Source organism: Aethalodelphis obliquidens, unplaced genomic scaffold (genome assembly GCF_003676395.1).
Source record: "Aethalodelphis obliquidens isolate GAN/ISIS:26980383/991018 unplaced genomic scaffold, ASM367639v1 scaffold72, whole genome shotgun sequence".
NCBI lineage: Eukaryota > Metazoa > Chordata > Mammalia > Artiodactyla > Delphinidae > Aethalodelphis > Aethalodelphis obliquidens.
This window is the reverse complement of record NW_020838016.1, coordinates 9,258,593-9,284,894: the sequence shown is the minus strand read 5'-3', so window position 1 is coordinate 9,284,894 and position 26,302 is coordinate 9,258,593. Positions and strand designations below refer to the sequence as shown.

Here is a 26,302-nt window from a genome sequence, read left to right as displayed (position 1 = left end):
CATGTCTGAGGAACTGCTATATCATATAGACATATATGGCGAGATGGTCTTTTCTCTCTAATGGAAATTATGGCTCATACTGGTTTTTCTTCATGTATATCCTTGGAAAGGGCAGCAGCACACATTTTTTTTTTTTTTTTTGAGGTACGCGGGCCTCTCACTGCTGTGGCTTCTCCCATTGCGGAGCACAGGCTCCGGACGCGCAGGCTCAGCGGCCATGGCTCACGGGTCCAGCCGCTCCGCGGCATGTGGGATCTTCCCGGACCGGGGCACGAACCCGTGTCCCCTGCATTGGCAGGCGGACTCTCAACCACTGTGCCACCAGGGAAGCCCAGCACAAGTTTTTTTAACCATATATTTAGCACTATTTAAGGCCTTAAAATGGAACTATTCATTAGTTATGATTGGTGGCACCTATGTATTGCAAATAATATAAAAAACAAGGTTCTTTTTATTCTTTATAAGAGAGAAAACTCTAACGAGCACATATAAAAGTACCAGATTAAATTCTTTGGTATAGCCACTGATTCGACTTTCCCCTTCTACATTTGGTTCAGTGGCCTTTTTTCCTAGTGCTTTTTATTATTCTCTTTCTATTCTTTAATATAATTTTTCTATAATGAATCCCGTTCCCTCTCCCTAATCAAGCCACAAAAATTACTACGTGTGGTTTTCTTTTGTTGTTGTTGACCTTACAAATGTTATTTTCCTCCAAATTTATGTGTTTTTCTGTAATGCTGCGAAAAGTCTTCGGTTCCCTTTCCCCAAGTGCTGAGCTTCAAAAAGCCAGCTCTCAACCCAAAGTAATCTTCTTCATCTCTTTAATGTCTTATATGTTGATTTAGTGTCATATGTAATTATTTGTATTACTGTTCCTCAGGGATATGGAGTGAGAGAGAGTGAAAGAGAGAGAGAGAGATAAAACACACACACACATAGTCCCACATAGATAAATACCACCTTTTTATCCTCATCTGACACTTGACAGTACAACCTTAAGTATGTTTTACACAGCTATTCCTTCGTCAGGTTCATTTGCGAGAGCAAGTCAGTTTCTGAAGAAATTTTTTGTTGGTTAAAGATCCATTGAAGTATTCTCATTGGTTTTTTCCCCTGTGTTCTGATCCACTGGACTTGTTTGCAAAGAGCTTGTGGAAGGAGCTGCGAAAGCCCCCTTTCTGGTCTTGCCGGGGGTTTTGATCCTGAAAGATGTTTGCTCACTTTCTTTTTCTCCCTTTGGACAGAATATGGTGGTGTCTTCTAAATGCATCTCTTCCAAATAGGGAAGGGGGACCTATTTGGGATCTCTTGGGTGGAAAGGAGGTCCTGGATGTGTGATGGGCAGTGGCAATAGCTGGCATATGTTTTACTGTATTCCTGTCTTAAATGACTAGGATTTAGCACAGTGGTGTTTCACTGTTCCTTTGTGCTCATGTAATCTTAAGACCTTTTTTTAAAAATTCTGTTGGAATACAGTTAAAACCCTTTTATTTAGAATAAACTAATAATTTATAATAATATAATTTAAACTATAATAAGCTAATAAAAATCAATATAATATCTGTACTGCTTCAGTGATGTTTATGAAGTTGTTTGTTCAACAGTTGTTTTTAAATTACTTTATTTATTTATTTAGTTTTGGCTGTGTTGGGTCTTTGTTGCCACGTGCAGGCTTTCTCTAGTTGTGGCTAGCGGGGGCTACTCTTTGTTGCGGTGTGCAGGCTTCTCATTGCGGTGGCTTCTCTTGTTGCGGAGCACGGGCTCTAGGCACGCAGGCTTCAGTAGTTGTGGCACACAGGCTCAGTAGTAGTGGCTCACAGGCTCTAGAGCACAGGCTGAGTAGTTGTGGCGCACAGGCTTACTTGCTCCGCGGCATGTGGAATTTTCCCGGACCAGGACTCGAACCTGTGTCCCCGGCATTGGCAGGCAGATTCTTAACCACTGCGCCAACAAATATTTTGATGTGATAAATGTTGGTATGTTCTAGGCATTGGCAAGAATAATAAACAAGATAGATAAGTCTCTGCCCGTTAAAGAGCTTATATTTGGGATGGGGGAGCAATAAACAAAATAAGATAATTTTAGATTGTGATAGGTGGTATGTAGAAAACTAAGAAGGACGATTTGTAGAGTATTGGAAGGATGGTGGCTATCTTAGAAAGGCCTTTCTAAGGGGGTGACATTTGAATGCAAGGAAGACAGGCATGTAAATACCCTCAGGGAGCCAGGGGTTCTAGGCAGAAGGAATGGCAAATGCAGAGATTCTAAGTGAGGAACGAGGTTGTTGTATTTGGGGAAGCACAGTGGCTTGGAGAGAGTGAGAAAGTCAAAGAGTGATGTGGGATGGGGATGGAGAGGTAGGCAAGAGTCAGAACATGAAAAGCCTTGTAGGTCATGGTAGAGAATCTGGTTTTTATTCTAAACAGGGTTTTAAGTAGGGAAGTGACATGATCTAATTTACACTGACTGCTGAGGGGGAAATGGACTCTGAGAAGACAAGAACAGAAGCAGGAAAATCAGTTAGAAGGCTGTTGCAGGGCGCACTGGCCTGTCAGTGGAGATGGAAGAAAAAAATGGATAAATTTTGGAAATAGAATCAACAGGATTTATTGATAGATTAGATGAAGGGAAGAGAGAAATAAAAGATGGCTTCTGTTTTTTTGCAGTGAGAGCTGGGTGAATGTTGATGCCATTTAGACTTACTGTACTTAGGAGTAGGTTTGTGGAGGAATTGAGTTTTGTTTTGGACATATGAAGTTTGATAAGTTTATTAGTTATCTAAGTGATCATATCATTAGTGTATAAGTAGTATCATCAGCTTGTAATTCGTCACAGGCCTGGATGACATAACCCAGGGTGGGGAGAGAGTGAAGATCTGTAAGTGATCAACAATTATTTCCCATTCAACAACCCCCGCAACACACACACAATGAATACATATGTACAGGAAAGTGGGGTTTGGGGTTTTTTTCCTAAATTATTTTACTAAATTACTAAATTATTTTGCTGATTTAAACATTCTAGTTAACTTATTTGAATGGGAAATGAGGTTTTTATTGTATATTTTATATAATTTCTTATGTAAATGGAATACATTTATTATAACTTATACCTGGAGTATACTGTTATACTACAGATTTGAGTTTTATATTACTTTTGTAAATAAATATAAATTATTATGGGAAAATATAAAAAGACAGATTGTGGATTCTAGTTAAGTGCCTGGAAAAATAAATACTTTTTATTCCTTGGGAGTAATTCTTTTAAATACTTCATATGAATATGAAATTATGAATACTTCAAATGAAATAAAATACAGCATGCTTTTCAAACTGTGCTGTATTAATAGTTTTATTTTCTTAAATATCAAAAAAATTTTCAATTTGGTTTTATTTGGCAAGGGATGCTTCCTACTGGTTCTTTTTTTTTTTTTGATTTAGGGACTAATAGAGATGATAGTGTGTACATCCTGTGGCCAAATTTTGGTGTTATTTGGAAAGAGGGTCTTGGTGTTTCAGAGAGCTCAGGTTTTAGGAAAATGTGTAAACTCTACTTATTTAAGGTTTAGAGGGCTTCCCTGGTGGCGCAGGGGTTCAGAGTCCGCCTGCCGATGCAGGGGACACGGGTTCGTGCCCCGGTCCGGGAGGATCCCACATGCCGCGGAGCGGCTGGGCCCGTGAGCCATGGCCGCTGAGCCTGCGCGTCCGGAGCCTGTGCTCAGCAACGGGAGAGGCCACAACAGTGAGAGGCCCGCGTACCGCAAAAAAAAAAAAAAAAAGATTTAGATAGGGAGCTTCCAGTTTGAGATGATGGGCTGAACACCCATTTTTAATCCCCAGCCCCTAAGATCGTAATAAAATTTTTTGTGTAAAAAAATAATAAAAAATAAATCTCTTAAATTGCCGTAAAACATGATAGAGATGTAGATTTTCCAAGGACTTGAAGGTGAAAGCTGGTGTGATTATAATGATGACAACTGAAAGTAGAGAAATCCACATCCCAAAATATGCATGGGAGAAGTCAGATTTGGAAGCTGCTCTCGCCTGCACTGACATGGAGAGGCCCCAGGGTCAGAGTTGACAGGTATTAAAAAACAAGAAGGAATTGGCAGGGGAGGTGCTGAGGGCAATGAAATGAAAACTATCCAAGGAGCACCTGGGCCAGTGGAACCTTCTCAACCCTCCAGGTCCACTGTCCCTACCATACTGTCTCCACACACATAAAAATTACGTGTTGTGGCATATATTAGTACTTCATTCCTTTTTATTGCCCAGTTATATAACATTGTATGGATATACCACATTTTGTCTATATTTGTTCATTGATGATGGACATTTGAGTTGTTTTTACTTTTTGGCTATTATAACTACTGCTATGAACGTTTGTGAACAAGTTTTTACGTGGATATAAGTTCTCATTTCTCTTGGATTATATACTTAGGAGTGGAGGTGCTAACAGACAGTTTCTAGAGTGGCTGTACCATTTTACATTCCCACCAGCAATAGGTTGCAGTTTCTCCACATCCTTGCCAATACTTATTCTCCATCTTTTTTTATTATAGCCATACTTGTAAATGTGAAATTGTATCTTTTTTTTTTTTTTTTGCGGTACGCGAGCCTCTCACTGTTGTGGCCTCTCCCGTTGCGGAGCACAGGCTCCGGACGCGCAGTCTCAGCGGCCATGGCTCACGGGCCCAGCCGCTCCGCGGCATGTGGGATCTTCCCGGACCGGGCACGAACCCGGGACCCCTGCATCAGCAGGCGGACTCTCAACCACTGTGCCACCAGGGAAGCCCCTCATTTTGGTTTTGATTTGCTTTTCCCTAATGGTTAATGATGTTGAGCACCTTTTCATATCTTGTTTTCTTTTTATTGAAGTATAGCTGATTTACAATGTTGTGCTGATCTCTGCTGTACAGCAGAGTGACTCAGTTATACACGTATAGACATTCTCTTTTTTACATTCTTTTCCATTATGGTTTATCACAGAATATTGAATATAGTTCCCTGTGCTATACAGTAGGACCTTGTTGTTTATCCATCCTGTATATAATAGTTTACATCTGCTAATCCCAAACTCCCACTCCGTCCCTCTCCCACCCCCTCCCCCTTGGCAACTCTGTTCTCTGTATCTGTGAGTCTGTTTCTGTTTTGTACATAGATTCATTTGTGCCATATTTTAGATTCCACATACAAGTGATACCATGTGGTATCTGTTTTTCTCTTTCTGATTCGCTTCACTTAGTATGATAATCTCTAGTTACATCCATGTTGCTCTAAGTGGCATTATTTCATTCTTTTTTGTGGCTGAGTAGTATTCCATTGTATATATGTACCACATCTTTATCCATTCATCTGTTGATGGACATTTAGGTTGTTTCCATGTTTTGGCTATTGTGAATAGTGCTGCTGTGAACATAGGGGTGCATGTATCTTTTTGAATTATAGTTTTGTCTGGGTATATGCCCAGGAGTGGGATTGCTGGATCATATGGTAATTCTATTTTTCGTTTTCTGAGGAACCTCCATACTGTTCTCCATAGTGGCTGCACCAGCTTACATTCCCACCAACAGTGCAGGAGGGTTTTCTTTTCTCCACACCCTCTCTGGCATTTGCTATTTGTAGACTTTTTAATGATGGCCCTACTTTTTTAAAGATTTATTTATTTATTATTTAATTTATTTATTTTGGGCTGGGTTGGGTCTTAGTTGTGGCACATGGGATCTCCGTTGAGGCATGCCGGATCATTCGTTGTGGCACGCGGGCTCTTTGTTTTGGCGCGCAGGCTTCTCTCTAGTTGTAGTTTTCTCTTCTCTAGTTGTGGCGTGCAGGTTCCAGGGTGCGTGGGCTCTGTAGTTGTGGCACACGGGCTTAGTTGCCCCGTGGCATGTGGGATCTTAGTTCCCTGACCAGGGATCGGACCTGCTTGCCCTGCATTATAAGGCAGATTCTTTACTACTGGACCACCAGGGAAGTCCCCAGTGATGGCCATTCTGACTGGTGTGAAGTGGGTACCTCATTGTTGTTTTGATTTGCATTTCTCTAATAATTAGTGATGTTGAACATCTTTTCTTGGGGCTACTGGCCACCTGTATGTCTTCTTTGGAGAAATGTCTATTAAGATTTTATGCCCATTTTTTGATTGGGTTGTTTGTTTTTTTTGTTGTTGAGTTGTATGAGCTGTTTGTATTATTTTGGAAGTTAATCCCTTGTCTGTTGCATCATTTGCAAATATTTACTCCCAGTCTGTAGGTTGTCTTTTTGGTTTTTTTTTTGTGTGTGTGGTTTCCTTTGCTGTGCAAAACCTTGTAAGTTTGATCAGATCCCATTTGTTTATTTTTGTTTTTATTTCTATTGCCTTGGGAGACTGACCTAAGGAAACATTGGTATGATTTACGTCAGAGTATGATTTATGTCAGAGCATGTTTTGCCTATGCTCTCTTCTAGGAGTTTTATGGTGTCATGTCTTATGTTTAAGTCTTTAAGCCATTTTGAGTTTCTTTTGTGCATGATGTGAAGGTGTGTTCTAACTTTGTTGATTTACATGCAGCTGTCCCAAGTCTTTTTTTTTATTTTACTAGTATAAATATCTTATAAATAATTTCTGGCAGTTTTTAACCAATGAAATATATTGCATAATAAACCACCTCACATCTTCCAGGAAGAAAAAAACACTATATTTGAATAGTAATGACATCACCCACTGAATTAGGACACAGTTGAAATTTGCTTTAAATATTTCTTTGGGGAAGGGGATACACACTTCTACTCAAGAGAAACATTTTTACAGTTCGGAGGTCTTTTGTGTTTTTTTTTTATCATGCCATGAATTCATAGGGACTGGGTTCTGGCAGCTCAGACTCCTTTCCATTGGTTCTCACAAAGTGTGCATCTCTAGGTGGAGCAGGCTGGTGCTTCAATTGAACCCAAGTCCCTTTCTCTTTGGCTTTTTTCTTTTTCTGATCATTTTCCTTCACACGTTTCAGGAAGCCATCTTAGCTCTTAGAGTGCTTAATTTGCTTCATAATCTCTTTGCAGGACTCTTGCCCTTAACTCATTTGTTTACAACAGTGCCAACAGCAGCTGTGTGACATTGTAGACTCTTCTATGCTGCCATGGCAGCATTTTTGAGGTGTTCCTTTTTGAAAAGTGCCCATTCCCTTGATGTCTACAATATCATCTTTCTTGTAGATTGGCATATTTGTAGCCAAAGAAACAACTCCATGTTTTCTAAAAGGCCTAGAGAACATATAGCGGGTACTGCTTCACCCCTTGGTGTTGATCATTTTGGTGAATTACTAGAAGATGGCATTCTTGCTGAAAGGAAGTCTAAATATGTTCCTTGAAAAACTCTATTCCGATCTTTTGGGTTGTTGTTGTTGTTGTTGTTTTTTCTATTGAGTTGTAAGAATTCTTTATGGATTATAGATACAAGACCCTTATCTGATACATGATTTGCAAAAATATTCTCCTATTCTATGGATTGTTTTTTCACCTACTTGAAGCACAGACGTTTTAAATTTTGATTATGTTTATCTGTTGGGTTTTTTTTTTCTTCTTGTGTTACTTATGCTTTTGGTGTCCTATCTTATTTAAAAAAAGAAAAAACATTGTCAAATCCAAGATCACAAAGACTTAACGCCTGTATTTTCTTCTAAGAGTTTTATGGCTTTGCTCTTACATTTAGATCTTTCATCCATCTTGAGTTAATTTTTGTCGCATGTGACATTATAAGGTTAATTTGTCTAATGTAACCCAAAAGCGTATAGAAGATACTTGAAAATGTAGACATTTATTTTTATAACATTTTTCAACCATTTAAATTTTTAAAATAAGCCTGGTTTTCAATGTATCATTTTAAATTATTAGCTAAATTAGAAAAGTTTAACTTTAAGTTTTTTTAAGTTTAACGAAGCTAAATTAACTTTGGGTTTTTTTGGCCGCACTGCGCAGCACATGGAACTTCCCCCACCAGGGCTTGAACCTGCGTCCTCTGCAGTGGAAGCACGGAATCTTAACCACTAGACCGATAGGGAAGTCCTGAGTTATTTTGGTTTTAACCCTCATTTTGTGGTGGGGAAACAAGCATTCCTGAACTATTTTTGTCAAGAAAAGGCACGTCTTTTCTGAATGTGGTGACAGTAGTAGTAAGCCAGATGTGACAATGGAAATAGTTTAAAGAATGAAGAACAATAAAGTTTGTTTTGCTCAGAAGCATGATCCCTTGTATACTGAGTTTGGCTTTTTTCGAAATAATGATGAAATGCTAAAACCACAACATCTTATTTTATAGATATTCAGGCTCGTGAAGCCATCAACACTTAAGCACAAAAGACAACAAAACATAAATAAGTTCAAAAGCAAAAAAAACCACTGAGAAAATAAATAAGAAATTATTGTGCATCTGTTGCCACTATCCATCTGCAGAACGTTTTCACCATCCCATACTGCCACTCCTTACTGATTAAGCAATAACTCCCCACTTTCTCCTCTTCCAGTCTGCGGTAACCATAGTTTTACTTTCTGTCTCTATAAATTTGACTATTTTAGGTGCCTCATATAAGAGGAATCATACAATATTTACCCTTTTGTGTCTGGCTTATTTCACTTATCATGTCTTCAAGGTTCACTCATGTTGTATCAGAATTTCGTTTTTTTAAAAGCTGCAGAATCTGTTATGTGCATTTACCACATTCTGTTTATTCATTCATCTATTGATAGATATTTGGGTTGTTTTCACCTTTTGGCTATTGTGAATATTGCTGGTATGAATGTGGGTATACAAACATCTGTTGGAGACCCTACTTTAAATTTCTTTGGGTATATACCCTAACGTGGAATTGCTGGATCATATGGTAATTACATGCTCAGTTTTTTGTGGAACTACCATAGTATTTTCTACAATGGCTGCACCGTTTTACATTCCCACCAGCAGTGCATGAAGGCTCCAATTTTTCCACATCCTCCCAACACTTAACTGTTTTTTGTTGTTCTTTTTAATAATAGCCATCCTAATGTGTGTGAGTGGTGTCTCATTGTGGTTTTGATTTGCATTTCCCTAATGATTAGCGATGTTGATCGTCTTTTTATGTACTTACTGGCCATTTGTATATCTTCTTGGAAGAAACATCTTTTCAAGTCCTTTGTCCATTTTTGAGTTGAGTTGTTTTTGTTGTTGTTGAGTTCTTTATATAGCCTTTTACCTTTTAATGTTCTTTTACTAGAGGTGTTGTTCACTTAACTTTTAAAGAAGTGGTTTATAGAATTGGTCGCAGAACCAAATCTCCTATCTGTGTACTGCAGGTATTAGCTATTCTAAATTCTGTTGAATTTTAATGTAGACATTGATTGGGTTTTGGCATGCTGCTCCACCAGCCTTGCAAAGATCAGGCTTAATTTCTTTTTTTAAAAAAGTTAATTAACTAATTTATTTATTTTTGGCTGCGTTGGGTCTTCGTTGCTGCGTGTGGGCTTTCTCTGGTTGCGGCGAGTGGGGTCCACTCTTCGTTGCGGTGCGCAGGCTTCTCATTGCGGTGGCTTCTCTTGTTGCGGAGCACAGGCTCTAGGTGCGCGGGCTTCAGTAGTTGTGGCATGTGGGCTCAGTAGTTGTGGCTCGCGGGCTCTAGAGCGCAGGCTCAGTAGTTGTGGCGCACGGGCTTAGTTGCTCTACGGCATGTGGGATCTTCCTGGACCAGTTTTATATGTGATGTATGATTTAATCCTCACAGCAAGATGGGTATTTATGTCTGTATTTTTCAGATCAAGAAAAACTGTGGGATCAGAGTTAAATGAAGTAAACTGCTGAAAATATATAGTTAATAAATAGTTTACCAGTGTTGATACTTAGCCACAGCTTTCTTCAAGTCTATCAATTCGTACACTGAACTAACTGTATAAAACTCATACTGTAGTCTTATATCTGTGTTTCGAGAATATGTTCATAAGCATTTAATAGTTGTTAAAAATCTAGTTATTCCTATCTAGTTTCTTCCTTTAAATATTATCCAGGTATGACTGTAGAGGGCAAATTAGTCAAGTGATCCCCCCAAAACTACTGTATGATTGTCTTATTACTCTCTTTTTAAAAAAGACCTAGAATTATATGAAAAACAACAACCCTGCTTCATCCCTGGCTTTTAAAAAGTATGTAAACACTGAGTTAAGGATTTTATTTACTTTAAGCCATTGTCCAATTCTTAACATAAATGTAAAATCCCACACACAACGTATTTCTTTCAAAATAACTCCTGTCTCTAGCAATTCTTAAGTATTTTGTTACCTAACTTGCACTAATTACGTAAATTTAGGTGTGACTAGCCATTTATGTCTGAATACACTAAACTCTAAGGACAGATCAGCATAGAGTGGGTTGTGTGGGGAAATGTATGTAGCAGACAGGAATTGATGAATTCTTTTGAGAAATGAAATTACTTAGTCCAATGACTGGTACACACTTAAATTCAGGGAGTGTATGCTCTTTACTACCATTAGCACCAGGTTATTAGGGTTATGTAGAAAGGTCACCAGGATGGCCATGTGGAGGAGGAATTGAAAGCCCTCGCCTCTACGCAGCACAAAGGAAAACAGTTATATGGCTCCAGTTATATTCTTTTTTTTTCCTTTTTAAAAAAAAAACTTATTGAAATACAGTTGATTTACAGTATTAGTTTCAGGTGTACAGCAGAGTGATTCAATTATATATTGTTTGTGTCTGTATATATATATATATTTTTTTCAGATTCTTTTCCCTTATAGGTTATTATAAGATATTGAGTATGGTTCCCTGTGCTATACAGTAGGTTCTTGTTGGTTATCTATTTTATATATAGTAGTGTGTATATTCTAACCCCAAACTCCTAGTTTATCCTCCTTCCCTCACGCTTTCCCCTTCAGGAACCATAAGTTTGTTTTCTATGTCTGTGAGTATATTTCTGTTTTGTAAAAATAAGTTAATTTGTATCATTTTTAAAAATATTCTGCATATAAGCAATATCATATGATATTTGTCTTTCTCTTTCTGACTTCACTTAGTATGATAATCTCTTGGTCCATCCATGTTGTTGTAAGTGGCATTATTTCGTTCTTTTTTATGTCTAGTTATATTCTGAGAGAGATTATGAGGGCCTGAACTTACGGCAGTGGGAACAGAGAGAAGAGGTTGAATTTAAGAGCTCTTTAGGACAAGACTTAGATTAGATTTGACAGAATTAGACTGATTAGATAGAAAGGGAGATTAGGATGAATCTGTTGTTTCTGGCTCAGGTGATTGGGTGGATGGTGCCGTCACTCACCTAGATGAGAACTGGAGTAGGTTCAGGAGTTATGGATTGGACATGTTGAGTTCTCCTTTGTATTAATACGGTATTGTGATGTATAAGGACCCCTTCCTGAGAAGGCTGGGCTGAGTGGAGGAAACTGAGCCTAAGGACTAAATCTATGTAAATAACCGAGGATATGCTAGAACCATTATTTTTCTCTTCTTTTTTAAAAAACTCTTTATTTTGGAGAAATTTAAATATAGAAGTACATGATTCATATTATGAGCCTCCTATGTACCCGTCTCTGAACTTAAGCAATAATGGTGTATCTTGTTTTGTATATACCCCTTCTACATTATTTTATTTATTTTTTATTTTTGGCTGTGTCAGGTCTTAGTTGCGGCACACAGGAACTTTTGTTGCCGTGTGCGGGCTCTTCGTAGCAGTGCGTGGGTTTCTCTCTAGTTGTGGTGCATGGGCTCCAGAGCACACGGGCTCAGTGGTTGCGGTGCACAGCTCTCTAGTTGTGGTGTGCAGCCTCCAGAGCACATGGGCTCTGTAGTTGTGGCACGCAGGCTCTCTAGTTGTGGTGTATGGGCTTAGTTGCCCCACAGCATGTGGGATCTTAGTTCCCTGACCAGGGATCGAGCCCACGTCGCCTGCATTGGAAGATGGATTCTTAACCACTGGACCACCAGGGAAGTCCCTATCCCTTCTATATTATTTTAAAGCAAATCCAGGACATCCTATCATCTTCATCGTATCTCAGTATTTATTTCTAAAAAGACTCATTTTTAAACATATCATTATCATACCTAAGAAAATTAGCAGTAATTCCTTAATATCAAATATCTAGTAAGCATTCAGATTTCGAGTTGTTTCAAATGTCATGTTTTGTTTGTTTGCTTTTCTTAAAATTTTGTCAAATAAAATACAGATACAGAAAATCACCAAAAAGCAAATGTATAACTAATGAGTTACTTTAAGGCAAACACTCTTGTAACCATCACCAGATGAGGAAGTAGAACCCCAGAAGCCCCTCCATATGCCCCCATCCCCTCTCTCCCCTATAAATAACCATTACCCTGATTTTTATAGTTATCACTTTCTTGCATGTTTAATTAGTTTTATCACCTAAATGTGCATCCTTTGGAACATTTTAGTCTTGCTCACTAAAAACAAAAGTTGATTGTGTTTTATATATAGAATTTTCCTCTGTCCCATTATTTTCCTATACTTTAGTTGTGGAAGGAACTAGGCCATTTGACCTATCAAATTTCCCACAGTCTAGATTTCGCTGGTTGCACACTCACGTGCATCTCAGTATGCTTCTCTGTTCCCTGTATTTCTGTAGTTTGGCAGTAAGATTCAGAGGCTTTATTAGACTGACGTTTGATCCTTTGGCTGGAATATAGATAGTAGTGTGTTCTTCCGTTAAAAGGCACATAACATTTGATTATCTCTCTTTTTATGATGTGAACACCACTGATGCTTAGTGCTTGTATCTGTTAATTCATGGTGTGTGGCTGTTAGTGTTATTCTGTCACTTCTACTTCATTTACTACAGGCACTACTTTTATATAAAGACTCTTTTCCTCTTCTACAGTTTGTTTACCTGAAGGGACAGTTTATATAGGAAAGCAGAATAAAGCTTGATCCCCTCCCTTTACTGACCAGTTTTCAAGATGATGAGTTTGTTTCTGTCTTCCTCCAAAGGTGAACAAGTCTTCCCTTTAAAAAATATCATTATAGGGACTTCCCTGGTGGTCCAGTGGTTAAGACTCTGTGCTCCCAATGCAGGGGGCACAGGTTCGATCCCTGACTGGGGAACTAAGATCCCGCATGCCACACAATGTGGCCTAAAAATATCATTATGAGGCTTCCCTGGTGGCGCAGTGGTTGAGAGTCTGCCTGCTGATGCAGGGGACACGGGTTCGTGCCCCGGTCCGGGAAGATGCCACATGCCGCGGAGCAGCTAGGCCCGTGAGCCATGGCCGCTGAGCCTGCGCGTCCGGAGCCTGTGCTCCGCAACGGGAGAGGCCACAACAGTGAGAGGCCCGTGTACCGCAAAAAAAAAAAAAAAAATCGTTATAAACTCATGAACGTAAACGTATTTGATGGGTTTCATACAATGCAGTTGTCACTATTGAAACTTAAATTGTCCCGTCTTAGGTCTGTGGGAGCCTCTTCTATAATACTTGACTCATAAGTCCTTTTGATATGACCCTAGATGACGTTGATAGCTTGTTTGTTATCTGGTGTGGCAAGATGTTCCAAGTTCATCTTGTCCATTTCCTGCCCTGTACATGGAATCAGCCATTTCTCTAAGAAGCTCTGGTTTCCTTTAGGGTGAATTATATGTCAAGCTCCAGTTAGGGGCTAAGGATGCTCTCTGCTACCAGGTTGGTCATATTTTCTAGTCCTTTTAAATGGAGAGAGCTAAGATACACACCCACAAAGATACAGTACTTCATGAGTTCATATTGATATTTCCAATTCAAATCTTATTAAACCTCTTCTCCATTACATCCCAATCCTCTTTTTTCCATTCCAAGAATCTTGATCTTTAAGGATGTTGGGGATGAGATGTTAGAATTAATGTATATGGTAATTACTCGTTGACTTTATCCCATAGTACATGCTCAATAGTCCCAAATAATAATACTAATATAACCATTAACATGATTATTGAAAACATTAAAAAAAATTTTTACATATGCCCTCTCCATTCTCTTCCCATTCTTCTAATGGTCATACATAATAGTCCCACAGTATTTGAGCATTTGCCTATTTAAATACTATACTCTCTGCCTCTTAGCCCTCATTTTGTCTCATGTCTACAGGTAACTATACATAAACACTCACAAGGCCTTTATGTCAATGTTTCTTTAGTCATTCTGATTGTCTAAGTCAGTTATGCTGGATACAAAAATCCTTGCCTCATACTTTCTTTCAAATTCTTAAATATATTAATTTTCTTCTAATGTAACAATTTGCTGTTGAAAAATAGGATACTCTCTTTTTCTAGATACCTAAAAAGTTCTTCTTCTTTGAAATACAGCAGTTTTACTAGAATGTTTTGGTGTTTGTCATTCTAGGTTGATAGTCTCTTTTTCCTTTTATTTCATGAACACTTTCTTGACTTACTTAGCATTTAGTATTTATTCTGTTCCCTTGCCTTGATTTTCTTCTTCGATACTCTTATTGTCTATATATTCTTTGCCTCCCTCCAGTATTTCTAGTTTTCTCTTGAGTATCACTCGTGGGAGTCATACGGGCTAGATTGTTGCAACCTCTTCAGTCTTTGTTGGCAGCCTCTTGCACTCAGCTGGTACTGAGAGGTCAAAACTCCTTCTCATTTCAACTGCTGCTCTCAAATTGGCCTGTTGTGCTTTCTAGCAAATTCTTGTTGCCTATTTTGGGCTTATTCTGTTCTGAGTTCCATTAAATGCAGCCTCATTGAATCTCTCTTTTTCTGCCCACGCAGACACTACCGTTTAGGCCTTTTGGCTATTGGTAGTTTGTATTCTGGCATTTGTTGAAGGTACTTTGTCATCTAGTTTTGTTGTAAATGTTGTCGAGGGGTTTAGGTTTTGCTGCCTAGTCGTTCCATCTGTTTTTATGTGGGGATTTGGAGAGTTTGAGAACTACGCTGCTATTGCTGTGTTCCCAGACTCCCCCGTAACTGGGGTGTGTGTGTGTGTGTGTGTGTTTACAGTCTGTATGAATCAGAATTTAAATAAATTGATGTCTTTTATAATCTGTAGATTCCCCCTCTGTATGTCTCTCACTCTTTCGCTCCTCTTTTCCCTTACAAATTATTAGTTGAAGAAACTACATTATATGTCCTGAAGAGGAATCCTAAAGATTTTGCGTATCGCATCTCTCTTGTATAGTTTAACGTGTTCTTCTGTCCTCGGTATTTCCTTCAAACTGGTAGGTGGAGCTGGAGTCTTGAACAGATTCAGCTTCCATCATAGGTTGTACATTCAAAAAACAAACAAAACACTGGATGGGCCAACTCAAGGAAAGCAAACAATACAGAAACAGAAGCACTCCATTTGCAAAGTTGACATTGAAGAATAGGCAGTTCCATAGAAACAGAAAATAGAATAGTGGTTGCCAGGTACAGGGGGCAGGGAGGCTGAGGAGTGACTGCTCATGGGTACAGAGTTTCCTTTTAGGATGAAGAAATTAGGTTGTGGTGATGGTTGCACAACTTCTGAAAACCACTGAATTGTATACTTTAAAAAGACGAAGTTCATGGTACGTAAATGGTATTTCAATAAAGCTGTCATCTTGTAAAAGGAAGTTAGATTTGAAAAGGAAGAGGGTTACCTAATTCTCTGAGACTGGTAGGAAGGTGAGTTGGCATGGGTACACGTGCTGATAAGTTTGTAAGTGACCTCTCCCACTAGCTGTAGACTAATATATTCAACTATCTATTGAATACACCCATTTGGATGTTCTATAGGCATGTCAAACTCAACATCATTGCTGCCCGATAGAATGTAATACAAGACACATGTAAGTTTTAATTTTCCAGCAGCCAATTTAAAAAGTAGATGGAGGGCTTCCCTGGTGGCGCAGTGGTTGAGAGTCCGCCTGCCGATGCAGGGGACACGGGTTCGTGCCCCGGTCCGGGAAGATCCCACATGCCACGGAGCGGCTGGGCCCGTGAGCCATGGCTGCTGAGCCTGCACGTCCGGAGCCTCTGCTCCGCAACGGGAGAGGCCACAACGGTGAGAGGCCCGCGTACCACAAAAAAAAAGTAGATGGAAGTATGTGAAATTGATTTTATATCTTTTATTTAATCTAGTATATCTAAAATAATATATTTCAGCATGTAGTTATAAAAATTATACATGAGCTCTTTTACCTTCATTTCTCGTGAAGGTCTTTGAAATGCAGTATTTCACACTGACAGCATACCCAATTCAGACTTGGCACATTCCAGGTGTTCAATAGACACATGTGGGTTACACCTAGAGTACTGGACAGTGCAAATGAGAAGGTTTAAAATGGAATTCATGAATTCATTGCTGTCTCCTTGATCTCAGTAAATGACCCCTCCTTTTAAGGATCATTGTCCTATTTCTTCTTCCTTACAATCCACATCAATCAATCATTTAGTTCCACTGATTTTTTTTTTTTTTTTTTGGCTGCGTTGGGTCTTCGTTGCTGCGCGCGGGCTTTCTCTAGTTGCGGTGAGCGGGGCACTACTCTTTGTTGCGGTGCATGGGCTTCTCATTGCGGTGGCTTCTCTTGTTGTGGAGCACGGGCTCTAGGCACGTGGGCTTTAGTAGTTGTGCCTCCCGGGCTCAGTAGTTGCAGAGTGCGGGCTCTAGGGCATGCGGGCTTCAGTAGTTTGGCATGCAGGCTCAGTAGTTGTGGCTCACGGGCTTAGTTGCTCCGCAGCATGTGGGATCTTCCTGGACCAGGGATCGAACCTGTGTCTCCTGCATTGGCAGGCAGATTCTTAACCACTGCGCCACCAGGGAAGTCCTCCACTGGTTTTTATCTTTAACATTTTTGCAAATCCATCTCTTCTTATCCGGTCCTACCAGTTTCCTGAAATTCAGCACTGCTTGCCTGGGCTATTACAGTAGCCTCTCAACAGGTCTTCCTGTTTCTGTTTCTGCCCTTCGTAAGTTACTCTGCTGCCAGAATCTCTGCCTCACTGATAATTTCACCAGGCCACTCCCCCACTCAGTACCATTTAGTGGCATCCCAGTATTTCAATAGTAGTCTGTGACCACAATGAGTACTACACAGATGATTGGGAGTGTGGGAAAAAGAAAGTAGACATCTGTCCTTATTCTTTTGAAAAGTACATTTAGCATCTATTTCTTAATGGACATAACACAGTAGAACATGTAAATAACTTATAAACGAATATAATTATACTGATGGAATATGATAAAGTCTAGGTTCCTTTGCATAGCAAACTCCCCATTTCCCCTTTCCCTCCAGCCTCTGGCAGGCACCATTCTACTCTCCGCTTCTGTGAGTTTGACTATTTCAGATCCCTCATGTGAGTGGAATCATGCAATGTTTGTCCTTCTGTGACTGGCTCATTTCACTTAGCATGATGTCCTCCAGGTTCATCCATGTTGTCACATATGGCAGGGTTTTATTCTTTTTCAAGACTGAATAATATTCCAGTGTGTATGTGTGTATATATATATATACATACACACCCCCCCCATATTTTCTTTATCCATTCATCCATCTATGAGTTTTCCATATCTTGACTATTGTGAATGAAGCTGCAATGAACATGACCGATATATCTCTTTGAGATCCTGATTTCAATTCTTTTGGGTATATACCCAGAAATGGGATTGCTGGATTATATGGTAGTTCCATTTTTAATTTTTTGAGGAACCTCCATATTTTTTTTCCATAGCAGCTGTACCATTTTTACATTCCCACCAACAATGTGCAAGGGTTCTATTGTAATTTCTCTACACTCTCACCAACACTTGTTATCTTTTTTTTTTTTAATAATAGTCGTCCTGACAGGTGTGAGATCATATGTCATTGTGGTTTTGATTTGTGTTTCTCTTACGATTAGTGATGTTGAACACCTTTTCATATAGCTGTTGGCCATTTGTATGTTTTCTTTGGAGAAATGTCTATTCATGTCCTTTGCCTATTTTTTTAATTGTGTTATTTGTTTTGCTATTGAGTCGTAGATGTTTCTTAGGTATTTTAGATATTAACCACTTACTACATAAAGGGTTTGCAAATATTTTCTCCCATTCCATGGATTTCCTTTTCATTTTGTTGATTGTTTTCACTGATTCTTACTCCAGGAAGACTTCCTCCAGTTAGACTAGATATCCCTCTTCCCAATTCCCATAGAACATTGTGAATATCTCTGACTTGGCACTTACGTTATTATATTAGAATTATCTGTCATTATATGTCTGTTTTGTCTCTCTTCCGGCCTCAAGACTCATTGAGGGAAAGGATTTTGCCTCGGTTATCATTTTTGTACTTCTAGTCCCTAATACAGTTCCTATTATATAATTGGTACTCAGATATTAGTAGAACTAAACTGTGCCCCTGAAATTTTAATGATTAAGTTATCAAAGGTTAGACCTAGGCATTAACCTAACTTAAGATAACCGAAGATGTAGATTCGTTATTAATACCAATGACCTCTGATTGAAAATTGAGTAGATAACTGAACCTGAGAAGAGTGGTATTTTTAATTTTAGGTGGAAAAAAAAAAAGCTGTAGCATATATAGAATACAAAATGATAAGTATTGAGAATATAAACTCTGCAAGTGCAGAGTTTTTGTCTGTTGTTTTCACGGATCTTCTCCCAATGTGTAAAACAGTCCCTGGCACATAATAATAAGTAACTGGTCAGTAAATATTTATTGAATAAATGAGTGGGCATAGAAAAGCACTCTAGCTTTCCACTTTATTAGGCTTTTAAGGCAAAAATTAAGTTTAAAACATTTCCTTATCTCTAATTCAATGAAAAATTGATCAAATTCCTGTCTTCTCACATTATTTTATGTTTTGTAAAGGAAATCTCTAAAGTATAATGGAGTATAATTTTTTTTTTCTCTTTTAGCAAACGAAGCAAAAAAGGAGATAAAAATGGAAAAGGCTTGAGACATTTTTCAATGAAAGTGTGTGAGAAAGTTCAGCGGAAAGGCACAACATCATATAATGAAGTAGCTGATGAGCTGGTGTCCGAGTTCACCAATTCCAATAACCATCTGGCAGCCGATTCGGTAGGTAGATCATGCACTTGACATTGACTGTGATGAGTGATGCAGCGGTGTCCCTCTCTGGGTTGTCTGTGTCAATTCGGGGATTCGGACAAGCTAGGGAATCCCCAACTCCTCCTTTACTTGAGGGTTTCATAATTGTCTTGGGGAATTTTGTTGTTTTGATTTTTTGTTGTTTTGTCTTAGAAGGAATTCTTTTACTATTTATTTAAACATAAAGATGGACAAGTGGGCTTCCCTGGTGGCGCAGTGGTTGCGAGTCCGCCTGCCAATGCAGGGGACGCGGGTTCGTGCCCCGGTCCGGGAGGATCCCGCATGCCGCGGAGCGGCTGGGCCCGTGAGCCATGGCCGCTGAGCCTGCGCGTCCGGAGCCTGTGCTCCGCAACGGGAGAGGCCACAGCAGTGAGAGGCCCGCGTACCGCAAAAAAAAAAAAAAAAAAAAAAAAAAAAAGATGGACAAGTATTTTTTAAATGTCTTTGGGGGTTATTGAAGAAACATACTTTGTAAAAATATGCTTTTTATATTTGAATGACTTCAAATACATTGCTGAGCCTTTTAGTGTTTCTTCCATGTCTAAGTCAATAAGAAAATTGTATCTCGTTTTTAATTGAAAAAATACTACATGAACATGTTTATAAAAATTCACTTGTACCGAAGAGTATGTAATAAAAAATATCTCTCCTCTACCACAGACCCTAATCTGCCTCCCCAAAGGCACTCTTCACTATTACCAGATTCCTGAGTATCATTCCAGACATTCTACATGCATATATATAAAATAAAATTTATTTCTTTTATTATTGTAAACACAAATGTGATTATGCTTTTGTATGCTTCATTTTATTTTAGTCATTTATTTTTAAAATTTATTTATTTATTTTTGGTTGCGTTGGGTCTTCGTTGCTGTGCGTGGGCTTTCTCTAGTTGTGAGCGGGAGCTACTCTTCGTTGCAGTGCGCGGGCTTCTCATTGTGGTGGCTTCTCTTGTTGTGGAGCATGGGCTCTAGGCGTGTGGGCTTCAGTAGTTGTAGCACACGGGCTAAGTAGTTGTGGCGCACAGGCTTAGTTGCTCCACGGCATGTGGGATCTTCCCAGCCGAGGGCTCGAACCTGTGTCCCCTGCATTGACAGGCGGATTCTTAAGCACTGTGCCGCCAGGAAAGCCTGCATGCTTCAGTTTTAATTTTATTTTCTTAGCAATATTTATCTTAGAGCCTCTTTTTTTAGCACGTATAAATCATTCTCACTTTTTAAAAATGGAGATAAAATTACATGCAGGGAGGGAAATACACATGTCTTAAGTGTGCAATTAAATTATTTTTTCCTTATCTGTTGGGGAATAATTTACATACAATAAGATGTATTCATTTCAAGTGTAAACTTCAGTGAGTTTTGACACTTGTATGCACCTGTGTCATCACCACCATAATCAAGACACAAAACATTTACATCACTCCCAAAAGGTTCTTCCTGCCTTTGTCATCCATCCCTCCCTCTCCCTCTATCTCCAGGCAACTGCTGATATGCTTTTTATCATTATAAATCAGTTTGCATTTTATTTAAATGTAGTCATACTATAGGTATTCCACAACAGTATTAAGTAATAGTAGTAACTGTAGTCATATTGAGTCTTTAATTCTTGACAGTAGAAATATTTGTAGTTTTGCAACCTTAATTATGATAAAGGTTTTATTTTGAGATGATAGTAACCATAACTTAATTTTTTAATGAATGTTTATTTCTTTTTTCTTAATTAAAACAATTAGGAATGGATGCTGAGTTTAATCAAACTCTGGATAGTTTCCTGGAATTTTAGGATTTTTACACTGGTATTAATGAATGAGATTGGTGAGGGTTGTTTTTACTTTTGTTTTTACCATCTTTGCTGTTTTTTTAATAACTTTTTCCCCTTTATTCTGCAGTTCACATGAGTCCCAGACTGGTTTCTCTTCTGGCTTTGTTATTCTTTCAGTGTCTTTGTCAATACAGACATTTCTCCCAGTAGCATATGCAGTTTGATCCCTATCCAGTGAGTACTCATAGGCCTTCAAAGTTCCTGGTTCTCCAGCATCAGAACCTGGGTCCTCCTTTTTGACTGCACCCATGTCTGTCTGTGCTGGGACTCTGCCGCCTTGGTCCCATCACCCTTGAGGTATCCTTAGGCCAGGAACGCCAAACACATTAATGTGCCAAGTCTGAATAAATACGGGAACTACTTCGATCTTAGCGTTGAGAGTAGGGAAGCAGACTGTGTCTGAGTTCTGTTACAAAGAATGCTGTACGCGATTAGCAGCGTCTGCCTTGGCAACACTCACTAGACGTGTCGGGAATGGAGTATTGGGAGGAGAGGCTACGAGCTGGCCCAGGTTCAGAAAGGGACAAGGGGTATATTCCATCGTCACCTTAGGTAGTTGTTCTGCTGCCCAGGCTGCGTTGTCTCACGGGCCAGGTGGCTGGGGAGGCTGACTGAAGGCTCCCCAGGCTCTTGGTGGAAGAGCAGAAGCCCCAAGCTAGAGGGAGCTTGGCAGGGCAGCCCATGCAGGGCCCTAAGGGGGTGTACATGCTGCAGGCTGCCCTGGCATCAGCTCCTTGTCCTCTGGAGTCAGCCTCACGCAGGCAAAGGCAGCTGGATGGCTGTCAAAGAGGCAGATGCAGCTCAGGGGTGAAAACACTCTTCCATGGCACTTACCCAGAAACAACCTTAATCTCTGGATAAACTTGCAAAAATTCCCATTCCAAACTAAAATGGTTTACCTCCTGTGTGCTACCAAGAAATCAAAATAGAATAAAAGGACAGTCTTACTTTAATCAAGTCCGGAATGAGGGCACACTGCTTTGAAAAGCACTGTCTCAGCAGAAGACACAAGGGTGTGTGTAAAAGAATGTTTCTGGAAAATACCAAAGGCACCAAACATACCCCCAGCTTTGCCTTCTGCTTCCCGTCCGTGCCACCCCATACCCTGGGGCAGGGAAGCTACTTTTCCCAGCTGACGCTGGGCATGTCACAGTGCTCCGTGAGCGTGTCCAGGTCTGTGTTGAGTCCTCTGCTCTCGGTTTGTGGGTTTGGGATGCTTTCTTCAGGGTCCTCTCCATTTGCTGCATCTCCTCCAAGGCCACCTGGGCCGAGGTCCACATTTCCAGGCCACACCTCTTCTCCTTGTTCTTTGTGCTCATTCCCATCGCTTCCAGGCGTTTTGCCTTGTCTTTGTCCTTTTTCTTCTGCTTGGTCATGCTGAGCTCTGCCACACCTTTCAGCTTCAAGGGCCCCTTTTGGACCTGCTCGCAGGCCTCCATGGCGCCCGTCTGCAGTTCGGTACCATCTTCGCAATTTTGATTAGTAGTGTTATGCTGGCTTTATAAAATGAATTTAGAGGTTTTCTCTTTCTCTTTACTCTATCACAGATTTAATGGCATTGGATGTCTAGTTCTGTTCCCTGAAATTTTATAGAAATCACCTGAGATGCCATCTAGGCCTGGTGACTTGGTGGGGGGTAGAGTTTAGATAGCTTTTTCCATTTCTTTTTTGGTGATTAGTCTGTTTACAATTGCTTTCTCCATTAAGAGTCAGTTTGGTATTTTATGTTTTCTTAGAATATCCTCCATTTCATCCATGCTCTCAAAATTATTTGCAATTATATTTCCAAAATTAAAAAAACCCAAACATCTCTTAGATTTGTTTGTATCGACCTCCTGTTTTGCAGTTGATTTCTGTTTTTATCTGTATTTAATAGTCTGTTCTCTTTCCTGAAGTTACTTTTGTTATTTCTCTACCCTGCAAACTATGATATATACTTTATTTACTTTTATTATCTTTGTTTAGTAATGAAAGTCTTTGTGGCTGTGACTTTTCCATTTATTTATGTATGTATGTATGTATGTATGTGGCTGCATTGGGTCTTAGTTGTGGCACGTGGGATCTTCGTTGTGGCTCCAGCTTCGCAGGCTCCAGAGTGCGTGGGCTCAGTAGTTGCGGTGTGTGGGCTTAGTTGCCCTGCGGCATGTGGGCTCTTCGTTCCCTGACCAGAGATCGAACCCTGCATCCTCTGCATTGGGAGGCCGATTCTTAACCACTGGACCACCAGGGAAGTCCCGACTTTTCCTCTTGTGCATGGCTTTAGCCATATCCCATTGATTCCGATATGTTATTCTTTAGATATTCTATAACTTTGGTTTTAGTTTCCTCTTTGACCTAAGAATTGCATTAGAAAAGTTTCTTGTAGTTCCAGATGGTAGGAATTTTTGTTCATTGTCATGAATTTTTACCTTTATTACCTATGATCAGAAGTTGTGAGTTGAACTTTTTCCTTTTTGGGGGGATTGCTTTGAGATTTTTCTTGTGAGCCATTATGTGGTGATCTCTTTTTCCTTTAATTTCCCTGGGCACTTGAAAAAAAAAGTGTATGACATTCTGATTTTCAGTGAGCTTCAGAGTTCTCTAAATGGTCTCCCAGCCCCCGTGTGACCCGGCCCAGCATTACCTCTCATCTCCTACTATCCACTCCCTCAGTTACTACACTCCAGCCACACATTTCGTGGATATGCTCCTAATCAAGCCATTGCACTTGCTGTTTCCTTTGCCTGGAATACTCTTTGCTAGGGGTACATATGGTTTCCCTCTCCTCTCCACCGAATCTTCACTCAGCTGTCACTACGATGAGGCATTTCTTCCCAGCACTTCTCAACATCTAACATACATACATTTTTACTAACTACCCACCTCACTCCCGAATATAAGCAAGGGTTGGGTTTTTTTTTCTGTTTATTCACTGCTTTTTTTTTTTTTCTGATAATTTGGAAGGTTTGTAGTCTGTAGTGCTTTAATTTTTTTTTTTTACAACTTTAAGTAACTTCAGTATTTTATTTCTTAAGTTATCACCTACAGACCAGTATCTGTTGATTATGGAGGGAAAAATAGATCAATATGCCTATTATTTACTCCCATCTCCCAGTTTTCCCCTCTGCCACAGGATTCGGATTGATTAGTGGCAGTTGTTAAAAGACTATTATTATTATTGTTGTTTTTATGACTTTAAATGAATATATTGTGCCAAAATTGTTACTTAGTTCCTCTGCTTTGAATTCATGCCCCTTCCAATATCAAAGAGATCAGCAGACTTCCTTTGCTGCCTCCTTCTGATATTTGTGGTTTTATTATCATTATTTCTAGTGTCAGGATTTCTAATATTTACATTCAGTTCTATAACTTAAATTTCCCATTTATTTAAGTTTAGTTCTATATTTAAATTGATTCAGTGCTCCACCATCCTTTATTTTCATGGATTGATTGGATTTGGTTCATATGACCCACCTGTGCACAGTGAGATAAGGGGCTTTTCCACAATGTAAATTAACACAGTTTCCTTCATGAAGAAAGTCTTGCTAACTGCCCCTCCCCCCAAAAAAAGTCAGCTGAACTAAACAGTGTGTATAGTGATCTGTGTGATTATATTTTGGTGCAAGTTCACTATTTTCATTGTATATTAGTAATCGTTCACAGATCAGCACTAGTGCATGGACCACATTTTGAGAAGCACGTTTACTAGAGCTTAAAACATGGATCCTTGGGCTTCCCTGGTGGCGCAGTGGTTGAGAGCCCGCCTGCCGATGCAGGGGACACGGGTTCGTGCCCCGGTCCGGGAAGATCCCACATGCCGCGGAGCGGCTGGGCCCGTGAGCCATGGCCGCTGAGCCTGCGCGTCTGGAGCCTGTGCTCCGCAACGGGAGAGGCCACAACAGTGAGAGGCCCGCGTACCGCAAAAACAAAAACGCAAAAAAACATGGATCCTTGACTTTTCAAAGTCTGATATCCTCCTAGGCACTGCAAGGCCTTAGCCACTTTAACTTCCTTATGCCTTTCTTATATATATACTATTATTGTCATGTATATTAGTTCTATATATATTCTAGACTCTACAAGATATTATGTTTTATACAGTGAGTATTGAGATTTACCTTTAGAGTTGGTCTTCATTCCATCCTACATCTCCAAGCTCCCATCTTAGATTATCTTTCTTTTACCTAAAGAAGGCCCTTTAGTATTGTTTAATTTAGATCTGTTGGTAACATAATCTTTATTTTTAAGATTGTTTTATGTTTTAGATTGCTTGAAAGTATCTAGTTCATCTTTACTTTTGAAGGATACTTGCACTGGGTGTGCAGTTCTTTCAGGTCTTTGAAGATACTATAATAATATTAATTAAATATTCTAATATCCTGTGACTGTATCTTAACCTTTAAAATTTATCACTCAATAAAAATATTTTTTAGCAGGCTTATGACCAGAAGAACATTAGGCGAAGGGTTTATGATGCTTTAAATGTGCTAATGGCAATGAACATAATTTCAAAGGAGAAAAAAGAAATCAAGTGGATTGGCTTGCCTACCAATTCTGCTCAGGAATGTCAGAACCTGGAGGTAAGTGAGGAAAATCTGTTTACAGATAGTAGTTTGCTTTCTTTTACATCAGAGACATTTTAATTTAGAGATATAATCACACAGTATTAAAATATTCCTAATTGTTCGTTCATGTATATTGTGCCTTTTTTTAGCAGATTCTTCTATGTAGAATTTTAGAACTGGAAGGAGATTTAGAGAGGTCTAGTCTGACTCATGTCCTGATGAAACCGAGGGACAGAGAAATTAAATGACTTGATTTTTACTGTTTTTTGGAGATCTTTATTTTATTCTAATTTCATTCTGAGCAGTCTACTAATAAATGTTTGGTGACTCGTGTGATAGAAATGCTATCTTATTTGATGAAATGCTGTATCCATCCAAAAAAATGGATCAAGTTGGCCGTTTATTTCTTGTATTTAACCTTTGACTCTAGAATCTGCAACAGAATGGTATGGTATTTCATTTAAATCCTTATTGGAATGTTCAGCTTACACGAATTTTTGGATGATGTATGCCAAAACATTGTTTATTCTGTTAAGTTTAATCATTAGACAAAATCTTTCCTAAGTGAGCATGTGTCCTGACATACTATTTCTAAATTGATTTGACATAATTTTACTGTCATGGCCATGAAAGGTAATAGGCCAAGGCTGACTACAGCTTTAGAGGTGAATATGGTTGATTTTGTGGGTTTTTTCCGTCCCTTTTTCCCTCCAGCAAATCAAAAAATTTTGGTATTATTAGACTTGTGGATGGAGGGAGAAACCAAGCAGTCATCAGAAGTTCTAGAATAATGTTCTTCATGTGCTACGGTGGATATGTCCTTTTTTCTCCTCCTGATAGAGTGAAATTTGAGGGTTATATTAATTACCAGTAAGATTAAGCCGATAGCAAAGAC

The 26,302-nt window shown here is 39.3% G+C and overlaps 1 protein-coding gene and 1 pseudogene across 10 annotated transcripts in view; one reads left to right on the top strand and one right to left on the bottom strand.

Moving 5' to 3' along the window:
* The window catches only part of TFDP2 (transcription factor Dp-2), a 171,714-nt gene that overhangs the window by 123,770 nt on the left and 21,642 nt on the right, over window positions 1-26,302 (top strand). For 7 of the 10 annotated variants that reach the window (XM_027091591.1, XM_027091589.1, XM_027091587.1 and 4 more), the window contains 2 exons: window positions 18,850-19,012; window positions 25,276-25,422. In XM_027091591.1, the coding sequence (XP_026947392.1) occupies window positions 18,850-19,012; window positions 25,276-25,422 (310 nt within the window). The remainder of the gene's footprint in view (window positions 1-18,849; window positions 19,013-25,275; window positions 25,423-26,302) is intronic. The other 3 variants (XM_027091588.1, XM_027091597.1, XM_027091596.1) reach the window with 1 other exon arrangement.
* LOC113612035 (protein FAM32A pseudogene) lies at window positions 21,054-22,845 on the bottom strand (annotated as a pseudogene).